The sequence below is a fragment of the Thunnus thynnus genome, chromosome 8 (genome assembly GCF_963924715.1).
Source record: "Thunnus thynnus chromosome 8, fThuThy2.1, whole genome shotgun sequence".
NCBI lineage: Eukaryota > Metazoa > Chordata > Actinopteri > Scombriformes > Scombridae > Thunnus > Thunnus thynnus.
Genome location: NC_089524.1, coordinates 195585 through 218084, shown reverse-complemented (window position 1 = coordinate 218084; position 22500 = coordinate 195585). Strand labels below are relative to the sequence as shown.

Below are 22500 nucleotides of genomic sequence, written 5' to 3'. Positions count from 1 at the left end.
AATGTGTGAATGAATGAATGAATGTGTGAATGAATGAATGTATGAATGAATGTGTGAACGTATGAATGAATGTATGAATGAATGAATGAATGTATGAATGAATGTGTGAATGTATGAATGAATGAATGAATGAATATATGAATGAATGAATGTATGAACAAATGTATGAATGAATGAATGTATGAATCAATGAATGTATGAACAAATGTATGAATGAATGTATGAATGAATGAATGAATGAATGAATGAATATATGAATGAATGCATGTATGAACAAATGTATGAATGAATGAATGTATGAATCAATGAATGTATGAACAAATGTATGAATGAATGAATGAATGAATGAATGAATGTATGAATGAATGAATGAATATATGAATGAATGCATGTATGAACAAATGTATGAATGAATGTATGAATGAATGCATGTATGAACACATGTATGAATGAATGAACAAATGTATGAATGAATGAATGAATGTATGAATGAATGAACGAACGAATTAAGTTTTGTTTTTGTGTCTAGTCATTTTCGTGACCCCTCCCTCATGGAATTATTGAGACACAGTAACTAACAACATAGACATAAATATAAACATCAACATAAACGTCAATGTCAACGTCAACATAAACATAAACCAAACATAAACATCAAAATCAACATAAACATAAACATCAACATTATTATTATTTATCTGTCCTTTTATTTATCTGTTGTGTTATTTATCTGTCCTGTTATTTACTTTCTGGAAATAATCCACAGGCTCATTATTTGATATGTAGTGTTTGTAAAGAGGAAACGTGTCTGTCTGTTCTGGAGTTTATTGCATCAAGTTATTGGTTAAATTGAGGATTGTTGTGTTTTAACAGATGAATATTATAATATCTGTGTTGAAATGTTTCACACAGACTCTGCAGCATTTAGCGTCTGATCCATCTGTTCTCTCCCTGAAGGATGATGATGATGATGATGATGATGAAGCCCATTAGAGCGATGAGTGATGATGTGAGGGCCGAGGGGACAGAGTTCTCCGAGCTGTTAGTGTAACTCGATCCTGCGGCTAACTGAATTAGCCTGCACTTTGCTAATGGTGTTAAAGCAGAGCGAGGGCGGCGAGAGGACAGGAAGTTGCTCTGCAGCCGCTCTGATGTTGCGTTCAGGTCATCAGGAACAATCAGCGCTGTGATTCAGCAACTCAGAAACAAACTCAGTGTTTTAAATCTTTCACATGTGAAGTATGGAGGCCCATTAGTGCCAAAAGTAGCTGCTCCATACTTTTGTTTTGATACTGGCAGGAAGCTTCGGAGGCGGAGTTTATGTTTTTGTTTTTGATGTTTCTTCAGAAAACTCCTATCCTTATCTTTTATTATTAATATTACTATTATTATTATTATTGTTAGTCTTTATTAAATAAGGACCACGCTTAAAAAAACAAGAAGAGATGATTTATGCCAGATTAGCTCATTTCCATCTGCAGGTCCACAGAATGATCACCAGATAATAATAATAATAATAATAATAATAATAATAATAATAATAATAATAGATTTACATGCAACACCATTACATATTCTCATAGTATCACACTAACAATTCTATAAACAAAGCTACATATAAATACCAGCACATTTATCCAGTACAACTACACAATTACCATTCATTACAATTTAAAATCTCAATCACTGGAAAATGAATGTTGACATGACTTTTTTTACACTGTGGGAAAAAAATGAAAGTCTGTGCAGGTTTTAAACTCAGCTGGAGGTAAATTCCAGTGTTTGATGGTTGTGTTGTGGTTCTGCTGCAGAGTTTAGAGCAGATCCAGAGGTTCTGGAAACAGCTGGAGAGACTGTATCTGGACATCATGTTGCAATCAAACAATCAAACTTTTAAGGCTTGTTTAAAAAGAATCTCTGCTGGTTTCAGCCCAGTCTTACTGGTCTGAGACCAGCAGGATACACAAGAAGAAGATGTGAAAAATCAGAGCATGCAAACATGTTTTTGTTAACGAGTTCCTAATATGTCTAAATTTAACCATGTTATATTATTTAAGTTTCAAAAGTCAAGTTGGAATCAAAGTTAAACCTAAATATTGAACCTCATCAATGTTTTTGATGATTTGTTCATTAACATGTGGATACTATCTATCTATCTGTATATCTATACTATATCTAAATATATGATTAGCAGAGTTACACGTGTTAATGAGATTTTTAATGTTGTCTTACTTCTGGACCAGAACCTGGAAGTTCTGGTTTCACGTCATCTCTCTGTGGGACGTCTTCCTCGGCCTGGTCAGAGGACGCCGCTGCTGGTTTTGGTGTCATTATATGTGCAGCGCGGTGCGTTATGATGATCTATACAGCAAGATTATAATTCCAATATTCATTCTCCACAATTTCAGGAGTTTAGCTGCAAACTTTTCAGTGCGTGTTGCGCCTGAGACACACAGGAAGCGCGTCGCTGTACTGCTGCGTCTGCTGCGTCTGCTGCGCTGCTGCGTCTGCTGCGCTGCTGCGCTGCTGCGCTGCTGCGTCTGCTGCGTCTGCTGCGCTGCTGCGTCTGCTGCGCTGCTGCGCTGCTGCGTCTGCTGCGTCTGCTGCGCTGCTGCGTCTGCTGCGTCTACTGCGTCTGCTGCGCTGCTGCGTCTGCTGCGCTGCTGCGCTGCTGCGCTGCTGCATCTGCTGCGTCTGCTGCGTCTGCTGCGCTGCTACTGGCAGCTCTGTCTTTCTGTCTTTTTATCTTTTTCTTGTGTATTTCTGCAGAGAACTGCGCGTCACACGGAGAAAATAGGCAAGACCTCAAATCTCTAGATGACGCGACGCAGCAGCCGCGTGTGAGACGCTGTGTGGCTGCTTCAACCTGTTAACATGAAAAGCAAGAGGCTCCGTGAAAAAAACAACAACAACAACAACAATAATAATAATAATAATAACAATAATAATTATTATTATTATAGTTTAAAAATGAGGGGAGGAGTCAGCAACAGCTGTGAGGAGACTCGTCACTTCCTGTCTTTATCTTCAGACTCACGTTCTGTCACAGTTTATGATGATGTTACAGATGTTAGTCATTTATCTCAGGATGTGAACATATATAATAACATGTTGCGTTGCATGTTGGAGTTTGAACACACAACATGTGAAGAAGAATAATTTCTCCGTCTGTCAGCTGACCACAGTGATGTCAACCCCCCATTAATCCAGTCAGACAGTGAACACGCCGCCCTCAAGTGTAAAAGTAACGGCGTGTTAGTGGGATTAGTAACTGTAATCTGATTACTGAGTTTCAACTGTAATCCCTATAATATTATTATAATATTACTGTAATATGTTACACAGTAATGCCACCACCATAGAAGCTGCGGCTGTTTATCGAGTGTTGATAACATACGTCTCCAGTCTCACAGAACATATTTCATGTTTGAATCACTTTTAGTCAAATGAGTGAGCTGTAATCCCTCACTGCATGATGGGAAAAATAACATATAAATAACAACAAATAACAATAAATCCTGACAAACTGGCTCGTGGTTGAACCCAACTGCTGCCTGCTGCACATGAGGGCTGACAACACCTTTGGCGTCGTGTATCTGCACATCAGTATGTCTGACACGTCCTCTATAAATCCTTCTGCTGATGCTTCAGTGCATCTCTAAAGTCCTGACTCAGCACAACAATCTCCAACTTTTCCACAAGAAAACATTTAAAAGGAGATGAGAGCTGATATCAGGAGGACTGAGCTTGAAATCTTTAGAAAGTAAAAGGAACAGTCGGCAGCATGGAGAGGTTTAAACATCAAGCTGGTAAAACTACTTTTAACTCTTTAAAGCTCTTTTAAAACAGGCAGAAACGTTTTTATCATTTTAAGTTTCAACTTCAAACTTTATTCGTCATTCCAAAGATAAATATATATTTTTTATTTGTTTGCACATTTAAAAATACAATTTTATAAAAGACTGAAAGATCTGATATGTTCACATATGTACAAACAAACACAAACAAACACGCTGAAGACAGACAAACAGAATCACATCACAGCGTAACGGCGGCTACAAGACGAAGAAAACAAAAACATTTTGTATCCACAATTCTTCTTAATCTTCAGGCTTCATTACATCCTATGAGAGTCACCTGCTGCAGAGGGAGCGCTTACTTTCCCCTCCAGTTACTCCCAGGCGAGTGGGGTGATACCAGCTGTGTGTGTGTGTGTGTGTGGGGGGGGGGGGGGGGGGTGTATGTGTGTGTGTGTGTGTGTGTGTGTGTTCTAGCCTCATTAGTGTTTCTGTCTTTGTCTCCCTGGAGTTGAACTGTACAACAACGTGTCCCGGGTGTCACTACAGACGGAGGTGTTGTTACTGTTGAAATACTAAAACCTGCTGCTGCTGAGAGCAGTGAAGAGAATCTGTCCTCTAAACTTCACTCAGTGATGTGTGAAAACTTTATGAAAGAGACAACAAATGTCGGCGTTCGAGTCCTGAACCGAGCAGAAACACGTCTGACTGAGAATCAAAATGTTTTAATTTAACGTTTAATGATGAAAACAACTAAAATACTAAAACAAACTTAAATTCATATTCTGTTCATCATATTATTATATCACATGTTACCATCACCATGGCAACCAGGTTGCTGAGAGGCTTTTCATTGCCAGATGTTTGTGTCAGTAGTAAACAGCTGGAAGATGTTTGTGTCAGCAGTAAACAGCTGCCAGATGTTTCTGTCAGCAGTAAACAGCTGCCAGATGTTTGTGTTAGCAGTAAACAGCTGCCAGATGTTTGTGTTAGCAGTAAACAGCTGCCAGATGTTTCTGTCAGCAGTAAACAGCTGGAAGATGTTTCTGTCAGCAGTAACCAGCTGCCAGATGTTTGTGTTAGCAGTAAACAGCTGCCAGATGTTTCTGTCAGCAGTAACCAGCTGCCAGATGTTTGTGTTAGCAGTAAACAGCTGCCAGATGTTTGTGTTAGCAGTAAACAGCTGCCAGATGTTTCTGTCAGCAGTAACCAGCTGCCAGATGTTTCTGTCAGCAGTAACCAGCTGCCAGATGTTTGTGTTAGCAGTAACCAGCTGCCAGATGTTTCTGTCAGCAGTAAACAGCTGCCAGATGTTTCTGTCAGCAGTAACCAGCTGCCAGATGTTTGTGTTAGCAGTAAACAGCTGCCAGATGTTTGTGTTAGCAGTAAACAGCTGCCAGATGTTTCTGTCAGCAGTAACCAGCTGCCAGATGTTTGTGTTAGCAGTAAACAGCTGCCAGATGTTTCTGTCAGCAGTAACCAGCTGCCAGATGTTTGTGTTAGCAGTAAACAGCTGCCAGATGTTTGTGTTAGCAGTAAACAGCTGGAAGATGTTTCTGTCAGCAGTAAACAGCTGCCAGATGTTTCTGTCAGCAGTAAACAGCTGCCAGATGTTTGTGTTAGCAGTAAACAGCTGCCAGATGTTTGTGTTAGCAGTAAACAGCTGCCAGATGTTTCTGTCAGCAGTAAACAGCTGGAAGATGTTTCTGTCAGCAGTAACCAGCTGCCAGATGTTTGTGTTAGCAGTAAACAGCTGCCAGATGTTTCTGTCAGCAGTAACCAGCTGCCAGATGTTTGTGTTAGCAGTAAACAGCTGCCAGATGTTTGTGTTAGCAGTAAACAGCTGCCAGATGTTTCTGTCAGCAGTAACCAGCTGCCAGATGTTTCTGTCAGCAGTAACCAGCTGCCAGATGTTTGTGTTAGCAGTAACCAGCTGCCAGATGTTTCTGTCAGCAGTAAACAGCTGCCAGATGTTTCTGTCAGCAGTAACCATCTGCCAGATGTTTGTGTTAGCAGTAAACAGCTGCCAGATGTTTGTGTTAGCAGTAAACAGCTGCCAGATGTTTCTGTCAGCAGTAACCAGCTGCCAGATGTTTGTGTTAGCAGTAAACAGCTGCCAGATGTTTCTGTCAGCAGTAACCAGCTGCCAGATGTTTGTGTTAGCAGTAAACAGCTGCCAGATGTTTGTGTTAGCAGTAAACAGCTGCCAGATGTTTCTGTCAGCAGTAAACAGCTGGAAGATGTTTCTGTCAGCAGTAACCAGCTGCCAGATGTTTGTGTTAGCAGTAAACAGCTGCCAGATGTTTGTGTTAGCAGTAAACAGCTGCCAGATGTTTCTGTAAGCAGTAAACAGCTGGAAGATGTTTGTGTCAGTAGTAAACAGCTGCCAGATGTTTCTGTCAGCAGTAAACAGCTGCCAGATGTTTCTGTCAGCAGTAACCAGCTGCCAGATGTTTGTGTCAGCAGTAAACAGCTGCCAGATGTTTGTGTTAGCAGTAAACAGCTGCCAGATGTTTCTGTCAGCAGTAAACAGCTGCCAGATGTTTGTGTTAGCAGTAAACAGCTGCCAGATGTTTCTGTAAGCAGTAAACAGCTGGAAGATGTTTGTGTCAGTAGTAAACAGCTGCCAGATGTTTCTGTCAGCAGTAAACAGCTGCCAGATGTTTCTGTCAGCAGTAAACAGCTGCCAGATGTTTCTGTCAGCAGTAACCAGCTGCCAGATGTTTCTGTAAGCAGTAACCAGCTGCCAGATGTTTCTGTCAGCAGTAAACAGCTTCCAGATGTTTCTGTCAGCAGTAACCAGCTGCCAGATGTTTCTGTCAGCAGTAAACAGCTTCCAGATGTTTCTGTCAGCAGTAACCAGCTGCCAGATGTTTCTGTAAGCAGTAAACAGCTGGAAGATGTTTGTGTAAGCAGTAACCAGCTGCCAGATGTTTCTGTAAGCAGTAAACAGCTGGAAGATGTTTCTGTCAGCAGTAAACAGCTGCCATATTCTCTCTTCTAATAATACATCAACACATACAGTATATATCAATCAATCAATCAATCAATCTTTATTTATATAGCGCCATATCACAACAGAAGTCATCTCAAGGCACTTTTCACATAGAGCAGGTCAAGACCGTACTCTTTAATTTACAGAGACCCAACAATTCCCCCATGAGCAGCACTTGGCGACAGCGGTGAGGAAAAACTCCCCTTTAACGGGTAGAAACCTCAAGCAGACCCCGGCTCTTGGTGGGCGGCCATCTGCTTTGACCGGTTGGGTTGAGAGAGAGAAAGAGAGAGGGAAAGGGGGAGGGGGGACAGAAGAACAACAATCATAACAACAACAATAAGTATAAGCATCAACAGACAGGGAAGGATGCCATCAGGACTGTGAAGGACCGCGAAGATTCGGCACAGAACCCAGGGGTTCCTGTGAGATGAGAAAGCACAAAAAACTCCGGGGAAGAAGCAAAGTTAGTGACATGCATTGATGTTACATGAATGCATACAGATGGAGAGGAGGAGGAGGAGAGAGGAGCTCAGTGCATCATGGGAAATCCCCCAGCAGTCTAGGCCTATAGCAGCATAACTAAGGGCTGATCCAAGGCGAGCCTGGTCGGCCCTAACTATAAGCTTTATCAAAAAGGAAAGTTTTAAGCCTACTCTTAAACATAGAGAGGGTGTCTGCACCCCGGACCGAATCTGGAAGATGGTTCCATAGAAGAGGAGCCTGATAGCTGAAGGCTCTGCCTCCCATTCTACTTTTAAAGACTGTAGGGACCACCAGTAAGCTGCATACTGGGAGCACAGTGTTCTAGTGGGATAATACGGTATTATGAGCTCTTCAAGATATGATGGTGCCTGACCATTAAGGGCTTTGTAAGTCAGGAGAAGGATTTTAAATTCTATTCTAGATTTTACAGGAAGCCAATGTAGTGAAGCTAAAATGGGAGAAATGTGGTCTCTTTTTCTAGTTTTAGTCAGAACACGTGCAGCTGCATTCTGGACCAGCTGGAGAGTCTTTAGAGACTTGTTAGAGCAGCCTGATAATAAGGAATTGCAATAATCCAGCCTAGAAGTAACAAATGCGTGAACTAGTTTTTCTGCATCTTTTAGGGACAGGATGTGATTTTTGTGATATTACGTAAGTGAAAAAAGGCAGTCCTTGAGATTTGATTTATGTGGGAGTTAAAGGACATATCCTGATCAAAGATAACTCCCAGATTCCTTACGGTGGTGCTGGAGGCCAGGGTAATGCCATCCAGAGTAGCTTTATCATTAGATAATGTGTTTCTAAGGTGTTTAGGGCCAAACACAATAACTTCAGTTTTATCTGAGTTTAGTAGCAGAAAATTGCAGGTCATCCAGGTCTTTATGTCGTTAAGGCATGTTTGGAGTTTGTTTAACTGATTGGTTTCATCTGGCTTCATTGATAAATATAATTGGGTGTCATCTGCATAACAATGAAAATTTATGGAGTGTTTTCTAATAATATTACCTAAAGGAAGCATATACAAGGTGAATAGAATTGGTCCAAGTACAGAACCTTGTGGAACTCCGTGTCTAACTTTTGCCTTCACGGAGGATGTATATATACAGTACATGTTGGTGTATTATATATGTATATATACAGTATATGTTGGTGTATTATATATGTCTATATACAGTACATGTTGGTGTATTATATATGTATATATACAGTACATGTTGGTGTATTATATATGTCTATATACAGTACATGTTGGTGTATTATATATGTATATATACAGTACATGTTGGTGTATTATATATGTATATATACAGTATATGTTGGTGTATTATATATGTCTATATACAGTACATGTTGGTGTATTATATATGTATATATACAGTACATGTTGGTGTATTATATATGTATATATACAGTACATGTTGGTGTATTATATATGTATATATACAGTATATGTTGGTGTATTATATATGTATATATACAGTATATGTGGCACAAGAACTGAAACTACTGACGTAGTAAAATCAGCTGCAGTGCACATAAATGCATCTGTAAATTAAACAGGAAGTGACAGGAAGTGTTTCCTCTTCTTCCTCAGGTTCTTTCGGGGCGAATACACGGTGGAGGTGGCGATCAATGACTACCTGGATATCTACTGTCCGCACTACGAGGGGGCGGAGTCGGCCGAGCGTATGGAGCACTATGTGCTGTTTATGGTGAACTACGATGGCTACACGACCTGCGACCACCGCAGGAAGGGCTTCAAACGCTGGGAGTGCAACCGGCCACAGAGCCCCAACGGCCCGCTCAAGTTCTCAGAGAAGTTCCAGCTGTTCACGCCCTTCAGCCTGGGCTTCGAGTTCAGGCCGGGACATGAGTACTACTACATCTGTGAGTACTACACACTGAGCACTACTACATCTGTGAGTACTACACACTGAGCACTACTGAGTACCACACTGAGTACTACTGAGTACCACACTGAGTACTACCACATCCTATAACTTCTCTTAGAAGTTGCAGCCGTTCTTCCCCACAGAAAACCTGTCAGTACTTTACAATATATTAATGAAAACATTCATTTAACTAAAATCTGTTTAAACTGTATTCTGAAGAATTCCTTGAATTATCATTAATTATCAGCTGAAAATATTTCACAGCCCAAACATGAACTAAACCTCCTGTAGTGATCTGTGCACTTAAACATCTTTATGATTTTATGGGGGAATTATTAATATGCACAACTCAAATATGAAATTATTTGTCCAGCAACATAACTCATATGTGTAATGGCGTCATGGCTCGGCGTAACTACTCTCAGAGCGGAGCAGCGAACTCACACGCTGTGCACGTAGCAGATGTCCATATAAAGAAATCTGTCACCAACTGACGTCAGCTCGGGCTGAAAGTAGAAAAAACCGTTGGAGACGGAGCGTTCAGAGCAGAGCTGCTGCTCTCTGCTCACAGGGGTTACTGCTACATACATTTACCTCGTTATTTGACACGTCGGCCACTTTTAACATGAACATCTGACATTGTGACATTATATATATGTCTGAAAAACATCGTACGTCCCTTTTAATTATGATTTTGCTTTTAAGGTTAAGTGACTGACACATGAGGGAAAGGGAAACTGGTGCGAGGCGATGACTTGTGAACGACTGAAATGAATGATGGAGAGTTATCTGTTGTGTAGTCGGTATGAGGGACATGATGAACAGGTGAGATGACTGTTACCTGTGAATCAGCGAGTCAAATCAACAGCTTAGTTCTGAATTGACAATAATTGAAGTTACATATTATGAAAACACAGGAGTTTAAGCAAGTTGATGAAGGTTTTGTAGATGACTTGCTTGCTCCCGGGGGCGGGGAATGGAGATGTGCTGGATGAGAAGCTGAAGCTCCCAGTTTAGATTCTAAGGTTTCACCTCCTGTTGTTCTGAATCACATCTGCAGATGAGCAAAATGCAAGCTCTCCATCGGCGTGGCAGAAAACAAGAAGACAAAGACAAAAGCAAGAAAAACCATCCAGGAGCCTCAGATAAGACACTGTTTAAAAGTTTCAGTCTGTCCGCCCAGAAGGTGCATCCTGGCAGATCCCAGGGGTTGCAGAGTTCTGGGGGAGCAGAGTCAGTCCCCCCCCCGTTCATGGACAGGCAGGTTCAGTTCCTGAATATGGTTACTCCATTAATAAAAGTATTAACAATTTAACAATTGCATGATTCCTAATTTTGCATCTTTGATAGTTGGTTTAGTGTTCTGATAGTGAAACAAGCAGACTGGAACTAAACATGATGTTAGTGTTATCAAGGATGATGGAATTATGTTCGTGGTTCATTTCTAGGCCTAAAGTCAGAGGAATAAAAGTCTAATTAAAGCATAATGACACACATGATTTACACACACACATCAACATAGAATATTAACCTTAGATAAGTCTACATTTTAGAGTTTGTGTGTGTGTGTGTGTCACTGGGGCATCGTATGTTGTGCAGGAAGTTCTCCTTGTTGTTGTTGGTGGTGATGACTTATGCTGGTTCGTCCAGTGATCAGTTCTTGTGTTGGTTATTCAAGTCCTGAAAATCAGTTCACAGTGGGATTAAAGTTGGTGGCAGCTCGTCTCTGTGTGTGATTGGCTCTTAGAGGTGAGTTATGATAACCAACGGTGGGGGTTGTTTATCCAAATGGTACCATCAGTTCATACTGGGGTGTGATTGGCTCTTGTAGCTTGAAGGATCAAAGGTGGTTTGGGTCAGTGGTCTGGTCTGGTGAACTTGCAGGAGATGGGGGTTCCTCCTCTCTGTTTGCAGCATGTTTAGATGGTCAGTGAGGAGTTTGGGACTCTCAGTCATATATTATTGGCCAGCATTCCTGGGGGGTTGAAGAAGGAGCTGGTCTGTTGTTTGAGGCTGGTACTGTCTGCCTTCCAAACAATCCTTAATCCTACACTCCTGAACCCTAATAACACCTTAAACACATCGTTAATGGCTTTGTCAAATACTGCAAATGAATGTGTAAATTAAGTCATGTACCCCTTAAAACAGTGATGCTCAACTCACAGCACAGATTTGACCCGCAGTATTGTTCCAGCCAACCACAATGAAAATAAACTGATTCACACTGGGATTTTTTTTTCATACCAATTAGTAAATGATCAATAATGTCCCTCGGCTGTTAGGTGGGAAGTTGCATATCAGTGATCTGTGCAGAAGTTCACAAACACGTGACCTCTGTGCTGCTGCTGCAGCTGAATTTGTCTCTTGGCAAAGATGAGTCTCGACAGCAAACGTCAAAAGGTTGACAATGAAAACAGGCAATTTGATGAAAAATGGACAAATGAATTTGCCTTTATTTTGCCACCTCATACCAACCCTAAAGCACTGTGTTTAATTTGCCAAATGACAATAGGGAACAAAAGGTTGCTAATATCAGGCGCCATCATGAGTCAAAACATGCTAGCTTCAGTGCAGTGTTTCTGCCCGGCAGCACCGCAAGAAAAGAGAAGATTACGACTGTGAAGTCATCTTATTCTGCTACATCAACGATCCTGACAGCTGCTGAGAAAGCCACGGTTGCTTCAACTATGTGTAACTTGGGAACTAACCAAAAAGGGGCAAGCCATTGGTGGATGCTGAACTTGTGAAAGTGTGCACGTTGGGAATGGTGGAGGAGTTGTTTGCAGGAGACAAGAACAAAGATGACATCATCAACCGTGTGAAAGATTTAACAGCACAGAGGCTGGAAATTTGTACGAGGACAGCCCTCAGTTTTACTCCCTGAACTCATCTGCGGATTACCTTTAAGAGTCAACAGATGATGCTGCACAACTGTCGGTATTTGTGAGATACTTCAAATTTTCAAAGACGAGTTGCTGAGGTGAGAGCGTGTCTGGTGCTGTGACAGGTTTCTTTTAAAAGACTTCTCTGGACCTGGGTTAAATCAGCCCCCTTGTAGCTGACGTTGGGTCATCTATGACGGGCTTTGCATCATGTCTTATAGCAGAACACCTGACAGTCATCTTGCTACACTGCATCATTCATCAGACTGTGTTATTTGCCAAACTGTCCAGTGAAATGAGAGCAACGATGGACACAGTCATCAAAATTGTGAATCACATTCGCACAACTTCAAGCCTGCAGCACCAGCATTTCAAAATGTTGCTACAGGGGCAGGAGGCCCAACAGGAGACCGACTGCAGCGTTGGAGGGTCGACCGTGATTCTGTGCACTGCAGAGAGAATCAAACACATCGGAGGAGCCGTCTATGTTCATGCAAGATCACGAGTCCATGGTCCATGTCACGTTTCTGTGTGACATCACCAATCACCTGAACCAACTTAACCTGTAACTCCAAGGTGGGGATGCAAATGTGGGAGAGCTGTTTGAAAAGGTGGACGCTTTTCAGGTAAAGGGAGGAGGCAGGCTGGCACAGAGGGAAGAACTGCATGATAGTCCTACAATTAAGAGCGTGCTGTCAACAATGATATTATTACTGAAAAGTCTGGCAGACAACTTCAGCACACGAGCTGCTGTTTGTCCGCAACCTGTTTGCTGTCGCTGTCTCTGGGAGCTGAGCAGAAGCAAAGGCAGCCTGCGATCGACGAGGGCACATTAGCAGACCAACAATGTCCTGAGGAGAGACACACTCTGTCCATCAGTATCTAAACTGTAAAAGATTCACTACAAACATTTTGACAATGTTCGGATCAACCTACATATGTGAGTCACCGTTTTCAATGATGAATCTAATTAAGGATAACGGGCGTCTCAACCAGTACATGTATACTGCCTTCACATCTCTCAACCTCTGCTCAGCAAGGAAATGAAATGCAATCAATCACTCAGAATATGATGCGTATGAATGTGGGTTATGTTCATTTACTCTTAAGGAGTGTGACTACTGGTAGATGGTAAATATGCTATTTGTGATTTACTTTGATTCAGATTCATATCCAGCGTCCATAGAGAGAAGCTGAAGGTGAGCTTGTTTTCCACCCTGCTGTGTCCCTGCTGGGTGGCTGCAGAGCTGGAGGAACAGACCGGGGGGGGGGACATTTGACCCCTGAATGATTCACAAATCTACAGGAAGTGATGCTTTTATGTTGCATATTAAAAACTTTTTCTATGAACAGTTTCACAAAGACTAAGCAGCAGAGGCAGGAAGTTAAACACAAAAGACTCCTGATAACTCAGAATTACATGGAACAGCAGGTGCATTATAGTGAATGAATGAATGTTGTCATCCTTCATGGGAATATAAGACACAAACATCCAACACCTTCCAGCTGTGCTCCTCACAAATGGATCCAAAGGAATCAAACCGAATCCACAAAACACACAAAAAGATTAATAATAACAATAAGCAACATCCAAAATTATCATCCAACTCTTTCCAGTACAAGACGATACTGCATTCACCAAATAAGTTGCCAGTTTATGAGTAGAAAAACGGAATCATACTCATTTTAATTTCCCCAAGATCACGCACGGGACAAATTCGACTTTCTTCTTCTAAAGCGGGTTAGGGTTAGGCAGGATGCAGCTCTGATGGGACCACAAACTGAACCTTTTTCTTTGATAAATTATAATAATAATAATGATCATAATTACCTCTGCAGAGAAAACATTTTGTATCTGAAATCTTTTAAAGTTCAGTTTTGATGTTTGCAAATAACTAAGGGGTGGGGGGGGGCTTTGGATCGGTCACCACAGAGGTCAGAGGTCAGAGGTCAGGTAATCTGCTTTGTTATGGAGTGATGATAACATTTAAATGCTAGATCGTATTTATTTGGAGTTTTCTGTTGGACGCAGTCTGAATTTGGTGTCTGTCCCGTTTAGTGACCTCAGACCTGTGACCATAAACAGAAATAAGTTCAATAACAGAGTCCATTATTGTCAGCCAGGTTGATGCTCCATCTGTTGGTGCCTGTCAGGTCGATGTGCTGCTGATGTTCAGAGGCAGTTATAACGGTTTCCAGAAAGAATTTACATTTTATATCTCCATTCACTCTCTAGCTCGCTCCACCACTGCTGCTCTCTCTCTTCCTTTAAATGAGTTGGAAGCCGACAACAAAGCCTAACTTTACTTTTACTGTTAACTCGTATTGTCAGTAGAGCCTGAACATACATCAGTACTGTTGATATTACCGTCAGCTGTTTATGTCATTGATCTGTGTTACTGACCGTCTGTCTGCTGTCTGTCCTCTGCAGCGTCTCCACATCCAAACCTGGCTGGGAAACCCTGTCTGAAGCTCAAAGTTTACGTCAAACCAACCAGTAAGTTCTTCTCCTCTTCCTCTTGTCCTCTCAGAGCTCCTCTCCCCGTTCACAATCCAAATCTAATGTTCAAAACACAAAACCAATTCATTGATACCAAAACTAATCACATCCATCTTTGATCCATGTCTGATTCAGTCAGTGATGGAAGAACTCAGATCCTTTACTACAGTAAAAGTACATAAGTATTATGAGCTTGATGTAGTTAAAGTATTGCAGTAAAAGTACATAAGTATTATGAGCTTGATGTAGTTAAAGTATTGCAGTAAAAGTACATAAGTATTATGAGCTTGATGTAGTTAAAGTATTGCAGTAAAAGTACATAAGTATTATGAGCTTGATGTAGTTAAAGTATTGCAGTAAAAGTACATAAGTATTATGAGCTTGATGTAGTTAAAGTATTGCAGTAAAAGTACATAAGTATTATGAGCTTGATGTAGTTAAAGTATTGCAGTAAAAGTACATAAGTATTATGAGCTTGATGTAGTTAAAGTATTGCAGTAAAAGTAGTGGTTTGGTCCCTCTGACTGATATATTATTATATATGACATCATTAGATTATTAACAGTGAAGCATCAGTGTTAGAGCAGCATGTTACTGTTGTAGCTGCTGGAGGTGGAGCTAGTTTACACTACTTTATATACAGTTAGCTAGTTTAGTCCAGTGGTTCCCAACCTAGGGGTGGGGCCCCTCCAAAGGGTCAGCAGATAAATCTGAGGGGTGGTGAGATGATTAATGGGAGAGGAAAGAAGAAAAAACAAAGTTCTGATACACAAATCTGTTTTCAGTTTTTGGACTTTTTCTCTAATCTTTGATTTTTGCTGAAATATTGGATCATTTGAACATTTATTGAAATGAAAGCATGTGAGAAGTTTAGAGGGAAAAATCACTATTTGGTGGAGCTGTTAACAACTCATAGACATGTGAAATGTGACCCCGACTACACACTGCTTTTTGTAAGACGTCAAAAGCCAAAAAGGTTGGAAACCACTGGTTTCATCTTTAACAATGTGTTGTATTTTAAAAGCTTGTTATATTATCCATTGTGTCAAATCTTCATCTGAAAAGTAACTAAAGCTGTCAAATAAATGTAGTGGAGTAGAAAGTACAATATTTCCCTCTGACATGTAGAAAGTAGCATCAAACGGGGCTGAAACAAGCTGTTTATGAGTTGAAGACATTTCTTCCAGTTTATTAGTGCGTCCTCAGTAGGAGGAACATCTGTGACTTGCTGCTGAATTCGTCCTCCATCATAAAACTGTAAATGTCAGTTAGAAGCAGAGGAAGTGTGAAAGCTCGCAGCTGACAGACTGAAGGCGTTAAACAGTTTATCTGAAAGGAGCTTTAACACGTCTCACTAACAGGATGTAAAGTCTGAAAACAGTTTGTTGGATCTGCAGGAGGATTATCTGAACACACAGAGTTTACACGACATTAATAACTGATTCATTCACAGTGTCTGATTTATTATTAATAATAAATGTATTTATACAGCAGCTTTCATTCACACAATGCAGCTTTAAGTGCTTCACAAGTTAAAAAAGTTAAAAAACAGATAACAAACAACAGTTAAATATTTAAATGCATTTAGAAAGAGGAAGTAAAATCACATTAATAATGAATATATATGTATATATATATATATATATGACAGCAACAGCAGTTATTACCACTTTCACCATCATCATTTAAATAAGTGTAATCCTGTCAGATTCTAGATAAAAGCATCAAAGACATAAAGGTGAGTCAGAGTCCCTTTAACACCCATCTGGATATGATTTCACCTGCTGTTAACATGTCTGATCGCTCTGTGCGAGGACCCTCTGAGGGTCCAGTAACCCGAACCACATCCTCCTAAAAAACAACAACAAAAACAAGATGGCAGCCATCCAGGGAGCTGCTACTTCCACAGTGTCTTGAATATCCATAACTTTTTAGCTGCTTTCTTGCTAGTAGCTTAGCTTGCTAACTGGCTAATGGCTGCTACCTCGCTGGTCGTGCGTTATATGTGGATTGACAACACAGTTGCCTTTAAATGCTTCCTGAACACGGTTTGGCTCAGTGCGTCTCAGCTGAACTCTCATGTGGTCTTTGATGTTTTTATCCTCAGATTCATTCAGTGAGTATAAAGTGTCGTCGTATCCATGAATGAAACCTGACAGGGTTTTATCTTTATGACCCTCAGGGGACTCCGTAGAAGATCTTTAAGTTGCCTTTTTACAGACCGTTAACAAAACTGAAGCTGTGAACTCAGCCAATCACTGAGCCCGACGGTCGGACCTGACTGCAGGTCCGCTGTGATGTCACTCAGCAGGGGGAGGAGCCAAATACTCCACATAATAAATGAGTTTGTGATGTTTAACCTGTGTCTCCTCTGCGTCTCTCAGACGACTCTGTGTACGAGTCTCCGGAGCCCTTCCTGACAGACGACACCACCGGCGGCTGCGGCGGCGCTCTGCCCCACCTCTCCCTGCTGGCCACCATGTTGCTCGCCCTCCTCCTCGCTTCCTCATAGCACCTCCTCCTCCTCCTCTTCTTCTTCTTCCTTCGTCGTCTTCCTCTAAGGAGAAACAACCAACCTGAGGCAGGAAACAAATCCAGCTCCTCTTCCCTGACCTCTGACCTCTGCCCTCCCGCCGCTCAGCAGCTCAGCCAATCACAGGAGGCTGAGGTCACTGGTGGGAGGAGCTTCTGCTCTGTGCTGGATGTTTCTGTTGTCTCAGTCACAGATCCACTCTGACTCCATGTTAGTCATTATTTCCACAGGTGATGTTTACCTGAGAGGAAACAATTCATACACTGATCAGCTGATCGGCTGCAGTCGGCTGCAGTCTGAGCTGCAGTCGGCTGCAGTCGGCTGCAGTCTGAGCTGCAGTCTGAGCTGCAGTCAGCTGCAGTCTGAGCTGCAGTCTGAGCTGCAGTCGGAGCTGCAGTCTGAGCTGCAGTCTGAGCTGCAGTCTGAGCTGCAGTCTGAGCTGCAGTCAGCTGCAGTCTGAGCTGCAGTCTGAGCTGCAGTCTGAGCTGCAGTCGGCTGCAGTCTGAGCTGCAGTCTGAGCTGCAGTCAGAGCTGCAGTCAGCTGCAGTCTGAGCTGCAGTCTGAGCTGCAGTCGGAGCTGCAGTCTGAGCTGCAGTCTGAGCTGCAGTCTGAGCTGCAGTCGGCTGCAGTCAGCTGCAGTCTGAGCTGCAGTCTGAGCTGCAGTCTGAGCTGCAGTCAGCTGCAGTCTGAGCTGCAGTCGGCTGCAGTCAGCTGCAGTCTGAGCTGCAGTCTGAGCTGCAGTCGGCTGCAGTCAGCTGCAGTCTGAGCTGCAGTCTGAGCTGCAGTCAGAGCTGCAGTCAGCTGCAGTCTGAGCTGCAGTCTGAGCTGCAGTCGGAGCTGCAGTCTGAGCTGCAGTCTGAGCTGCAGTCAGCTGCAGTCTGAGCTGCAGTCGGCTGCAGTCGGCTGCAGTCTGAGCTGCAGTCTGAGCTGCAGTCGGCTGCAGTCGGAGCTGCAGTCTGAGCTGCAGTCTGAGCTGCAGTCTGAGCTGCAGTCGGAGCTGCAGTCGGAGCTGCAGTCTGAGCTGCAGTCGGAGCTGCAGTCTGAGCTGCAGTCGGCTGCAGTCTGAGCTGCAGTCTGAGCTGCAGTCAGAGCTGCAGTCGGAGCTGCAGTCTGAGCTGCAGTCGGCTGCAGTCTGAGCTGCAGTCGGCTGCAGTCTGAGCTGCAGTCGGAGCTGCAGTCGGAGCTGCAGTCTGAGCTGCAGTCTGAGCTGCAGTCGGCTGCAGTCAGCTGCAGTCTGAGCTGCAGTCGGAGCTGCAGTCTGAGCTGCAGTCTGAGCTGCAGTCAGCTGCTCTGTTCTGCTGCAGCAGTTTGTAAAACCTCCATCTGATCCGATGATCACAGTCACAGATATCAGCCACAGCAGTGACACGATATTAATTGATAATTAATTATTTTCATTATCGATTAATCTGCAGATTAGTTGTTTTGTCTACAAGATGACAGAAAATAGTGAAAAGAATCCAAGTTGACGTCTTCAAATGTTTTGTTCTGTCTGATCAACAGACGTGATGGAAGAAAAGCATCAAATCACATTTTAGAAGATGAAACGTTTTTTACTTAAAAATTATTAAAATAATTATTTGATTATCAAAATAGTTGGCGATTAATTTCTCTGTTGATGGACTAATTGATTAATCGTTGCAACACATTTAACACTCAGACATCAACTTCAACTGTTCATCAAGTCAGATTTTATTTATATAATCCCAGATTGGCCTCAGACGTCTTTACAGTCTGCAGCGCCGCCGCCTGATTGGACGGATGTTAAAACTATCAAACAAAATCATTTTGTGGGTCAGTTTGAGGAAACAGACTGAAGTCGTTAACAAGGTTCAGCTCATAGTTTCACTTTAATGATTAGTGTTGATCTTTGATTCTTTACGCTGATTCTTCTAAAAAACACAGATTCAGTTTATAAAGACATGAAACAGAAGTTTGATGCTTTAAAGAGACTCTGAAGGCTTTTATAGAACAATGTTTTTACTGATATCGGTTTCAGACGTTCCCAGTGATGGACAGCTGGAGGCAGAGAAGAAGAAGACAGTTAGCAAGTAAACATGGACGTAAATGCAGGATTTATTATTTTTATAATTTAAATATTCAAACCTCAACTTTAGAGACGGAAACACATTTAACATGTTTGTTAGAGGCCAAAGATTCACATACTGAGTAAACAGAAACTTCAGTTATTATTATTATTATTATTATTATTATTATTATTATTATTATTATCATCAGACGATTAAAGGAGCAGTTCAACATGTTTGTTTTCTGTCTTACAGTTAAATAAATAAATAAAATAAAGACAAACTGTGATGAAAATGTATCTGCAGATACTAGTTTCAGCCTCAGACAGACGCTGTGGATCATTTCTGTGACTGAATCATCATCATCATCATCATCATCAGATATAAGAACAGTCTCCTCGTTCAGCAGCAGACGATCTTCAGCCTTTCATTTCTGTAAATCTACCAAAGACTCTTTTACTCTTTTATATTAGGAGGGAGGGGCGGGGTCACACAGCAGCTCGGGGGGAGGGGGGGTGGGGGTGGCCACGCCCACTAATGATACGGAAGGGCGGGGTTAATTCAAAGGGGAGGAGTCAAGTTTGGATTTTTTTTCCTAAATTGTATCGTTTTGTCGTGAAAATAAAAAACGAATGTTCCACGTGAAATAAAAATGAAAACTTGCCTTTTTTCCCTCCTGGTGCTGAATTTTTAGATGCTGCGTTTGGTTTTTTGGGGGAAACAGCGACACCATGTAGTCGAAGTGAGATTCCACACATTTCTGTTCTTTTCTCTTCATCTCTCTCATACATCCCTCCATCTCTGAGCCGATGGAGGCGGGCGTGTCCCTGTGCGTGGACGAGCAGGGGCATGCTGGGAAATGCAGTATATAACGAATGCACTGTGATGGAGGACGGACGGAGGACGCGGCGCTTGGACGTTTCCTCGGCGCTACAAAAAGAGTGAAAATTGAAGATGTTTCTTTCTGTTTGTGCCATTTTCTGTTTAAAAAGATTCATATGTGATATGAAGAAGGAATCTGTCAGATGTTTGTTGTTGTTGCTGTTGTTGTTGTTTTTCTCCTTTTTGTTCCTGCTTGCATCACAATGCATTCTGGTCCTTGTAGTCCTGTGCGTTCTGGTTCTGTTGATGAGTAATGGTTAGGTGGGTTCATCTTCCTTTTCTTTCTTGGTTTTTTGTGTGGATGGAATCAGTTTTTTGTGGCGTTAGAAAGAAAGCTGGACGTGTGGGCGGGAGTGAGACCTCCTGTCATGGTTTACAGTCTCTGAGCTTTCATGTTTTTCTACATCAAAATGTCTGCATATTCTATTCTTTGAAAGACAAAAAATCTGTTTTTGTATATTTTCTTATTGGATGCTTATAAAGTCGTGTTAAAGAATGCATTTATTTGATTGGCTGAAGAGCTAACGAGGGGTCAGAGGTCATCGGGCCTCTTCAGGACTTTTTTCCTGTGCTGCATGAGCAGGAAAAATTCAATTTAAAGATACATTTAATGAATTTACTTTGAAGAAGATTTCAGAGAGAAAATGTTAGGAAATGTATGAATCTGTGTTTGATAACTTCACCAATAAAATCAAAGTTCCACTAAACTATTTCTCTTCAGTTTGTTAAACAACTTTTTTTTTTTAGATCATTCCGTCCGAACAGAATCATCTTCTGTGAGCAGTGGCGGCAAAAACTTAATATTACATTAATATAATAATATAAACTTTATTTTTTACTTTACTTAACTTTATTTAACTTTTACTAAAGAATTTAAACTTTGAGTATTTCCGTTTCCTGCGTTATTCTTCTTCTACCACATTTATTTGACATTACAGTCAGAGGCAGACTTTACATAAAGCAACTTAAAGTTACTACAACAACCTTTCATGTTGTGTTGATTTTAGCGCCCCCTGTGGACAAAAGCAGAAGTGTTTTCTTGGAATGAAGACTACATTTCCCATGAGCACCAGTGCCTCGTGTTGACGCAGCTGTTTGCAGGATGCGTAGCGACGAGGTCACGTATCTGTGTAAGATTAATAACTGTTCATACAGCTAACGTTAGCTTACATGTAAGGCTGCATTCACACCAAAACAGCTAACGTTAGCTTACATGTAAGGCTGCATTCACACCAAATCCTGCTAACGTTAGCTTACATGTAAGGCTGCATTCACACCAAATCCAGCGATGCAGCAGCTTCCTGCGGGGCTGTGTGGAGGTGTGGATGCATTTATTTGACGTAACTGCCATGAAACAATCAGAATATAATGTTTTATTTCTCTGATTCACTCCGTGATTCTCGCTCTCTTCATTCACTCTGTAGCTCACTCGACCACCGCTGCTCGCTCGTCTTTTTTAAAACGAGTCTGGACAACAAGTCTAACTTTACTTTTAACGTTATCAAACGAAGAGAAACGTCCACCCGTCGTCCCAGCAACATCTTCGTGCTCCCTCATGCTACAAAGCTACATGTAATGTAAACACAGGCTCTTCGGTCTGTGTGCTGTAAATCGTTTCTTCTGATTTGGCGGGAATCCGACCCGGCGGCAGCATTTACAATAACTACATAGAAACAGCCGATCTTCTCTCTGATGGTCTCGGTTGCTTATGTAGGTCGTAAAGAGGCATCAGAGGCTTCATGAGACTGTTCCAGAACCAGTTAAAAGTTCCTTGTAGGAACTTTAAGAAGGTCCTAATAGTTATACTACAATGTTTAGATATAATACAGTAGAAATTATGTTCCTCATCTACCTTTTAAATATATATGTATTCAGATTTAAAACAGAAGTCTTAATTGCTTTAGCGACTGCAGATCAGAGCTGTGAGTCAGACGGGAGAGAAAGTGGATAAAAGATGACGGCAGTTCTCCAGTTTCACCAGCTTGTCTTTATTATCTCATTATGAGGTCATGTTGTTGTTGGCTGATTGCTCAGACGACACGCCCCCTGTCAGCCAATCAGACGACACGCCCCCTGTCAGCCAATCAGACGGCACGCCCCCTGTCAGCCAATCAGACGGCACGCCCCCTGTCAGCCAATCAGAGCAGAGAATGGCCGGAGTGGAAAATCATCACAGTTCTTGCTGATCCACATAATTGGTCCGAATATAAGACGAGTTTCTTCTTGGAAATACGTCTGAAAAAAGTGAGGTTGTCTTATATTCGGGGTCTAGACTTTTAAAGGTCAATATAGATTTACACGACAGATGGTGCTAAAAATCTGTAAAACGAGCGCAAACATCCCTCAAAACCTGCCGACAGCGCCGAGACTGAAAGATGGAGAAACACCGACCGTCTCAAACACAGTGGCTCAAAAACTGGTAAACAACTGAGTAACAGTAACGTAACGAGTACAGCAGAGTACATCAGAGTACAGTAGAGTGCAGCAGAGTACATCAGAGTACATC

At 41.8% G+C, this 22500-nt stretch overlaps 1 protein-coding gene across 1 annotated transcript in view; it reads left to right on the top strand.

Annotated features, from left to right (window-relative positions):
* The window catches only part of LOC137187220 (ephrin-A2-like), a 101613-nt gene extending 84247 nt beyond the window's left edge, over positions 1 to 17366 (top strand). The window contains exons 2-4 of the mRNA XM_067595968.1: positions 8873 to 9165; positions 14484 to 14549; positions 16937 to 17366. Of these exons, the coding sequence (XP_067452069.1) occupies positions 8873 to 9165; positions 14484 to 14549; positions 16937 to 17064 (487 nt within the window). The 3' untranslated portion in view covers positions 17065 to 17366. The remainder of the gene's footprint in view (positions 1 to 8872; positions 9166 to 14483; positions 14550 to 16936) is intronic.
* The last annotated feature ends 5134 nt before the right edge of the window (positions 17367 to 22500 follow it).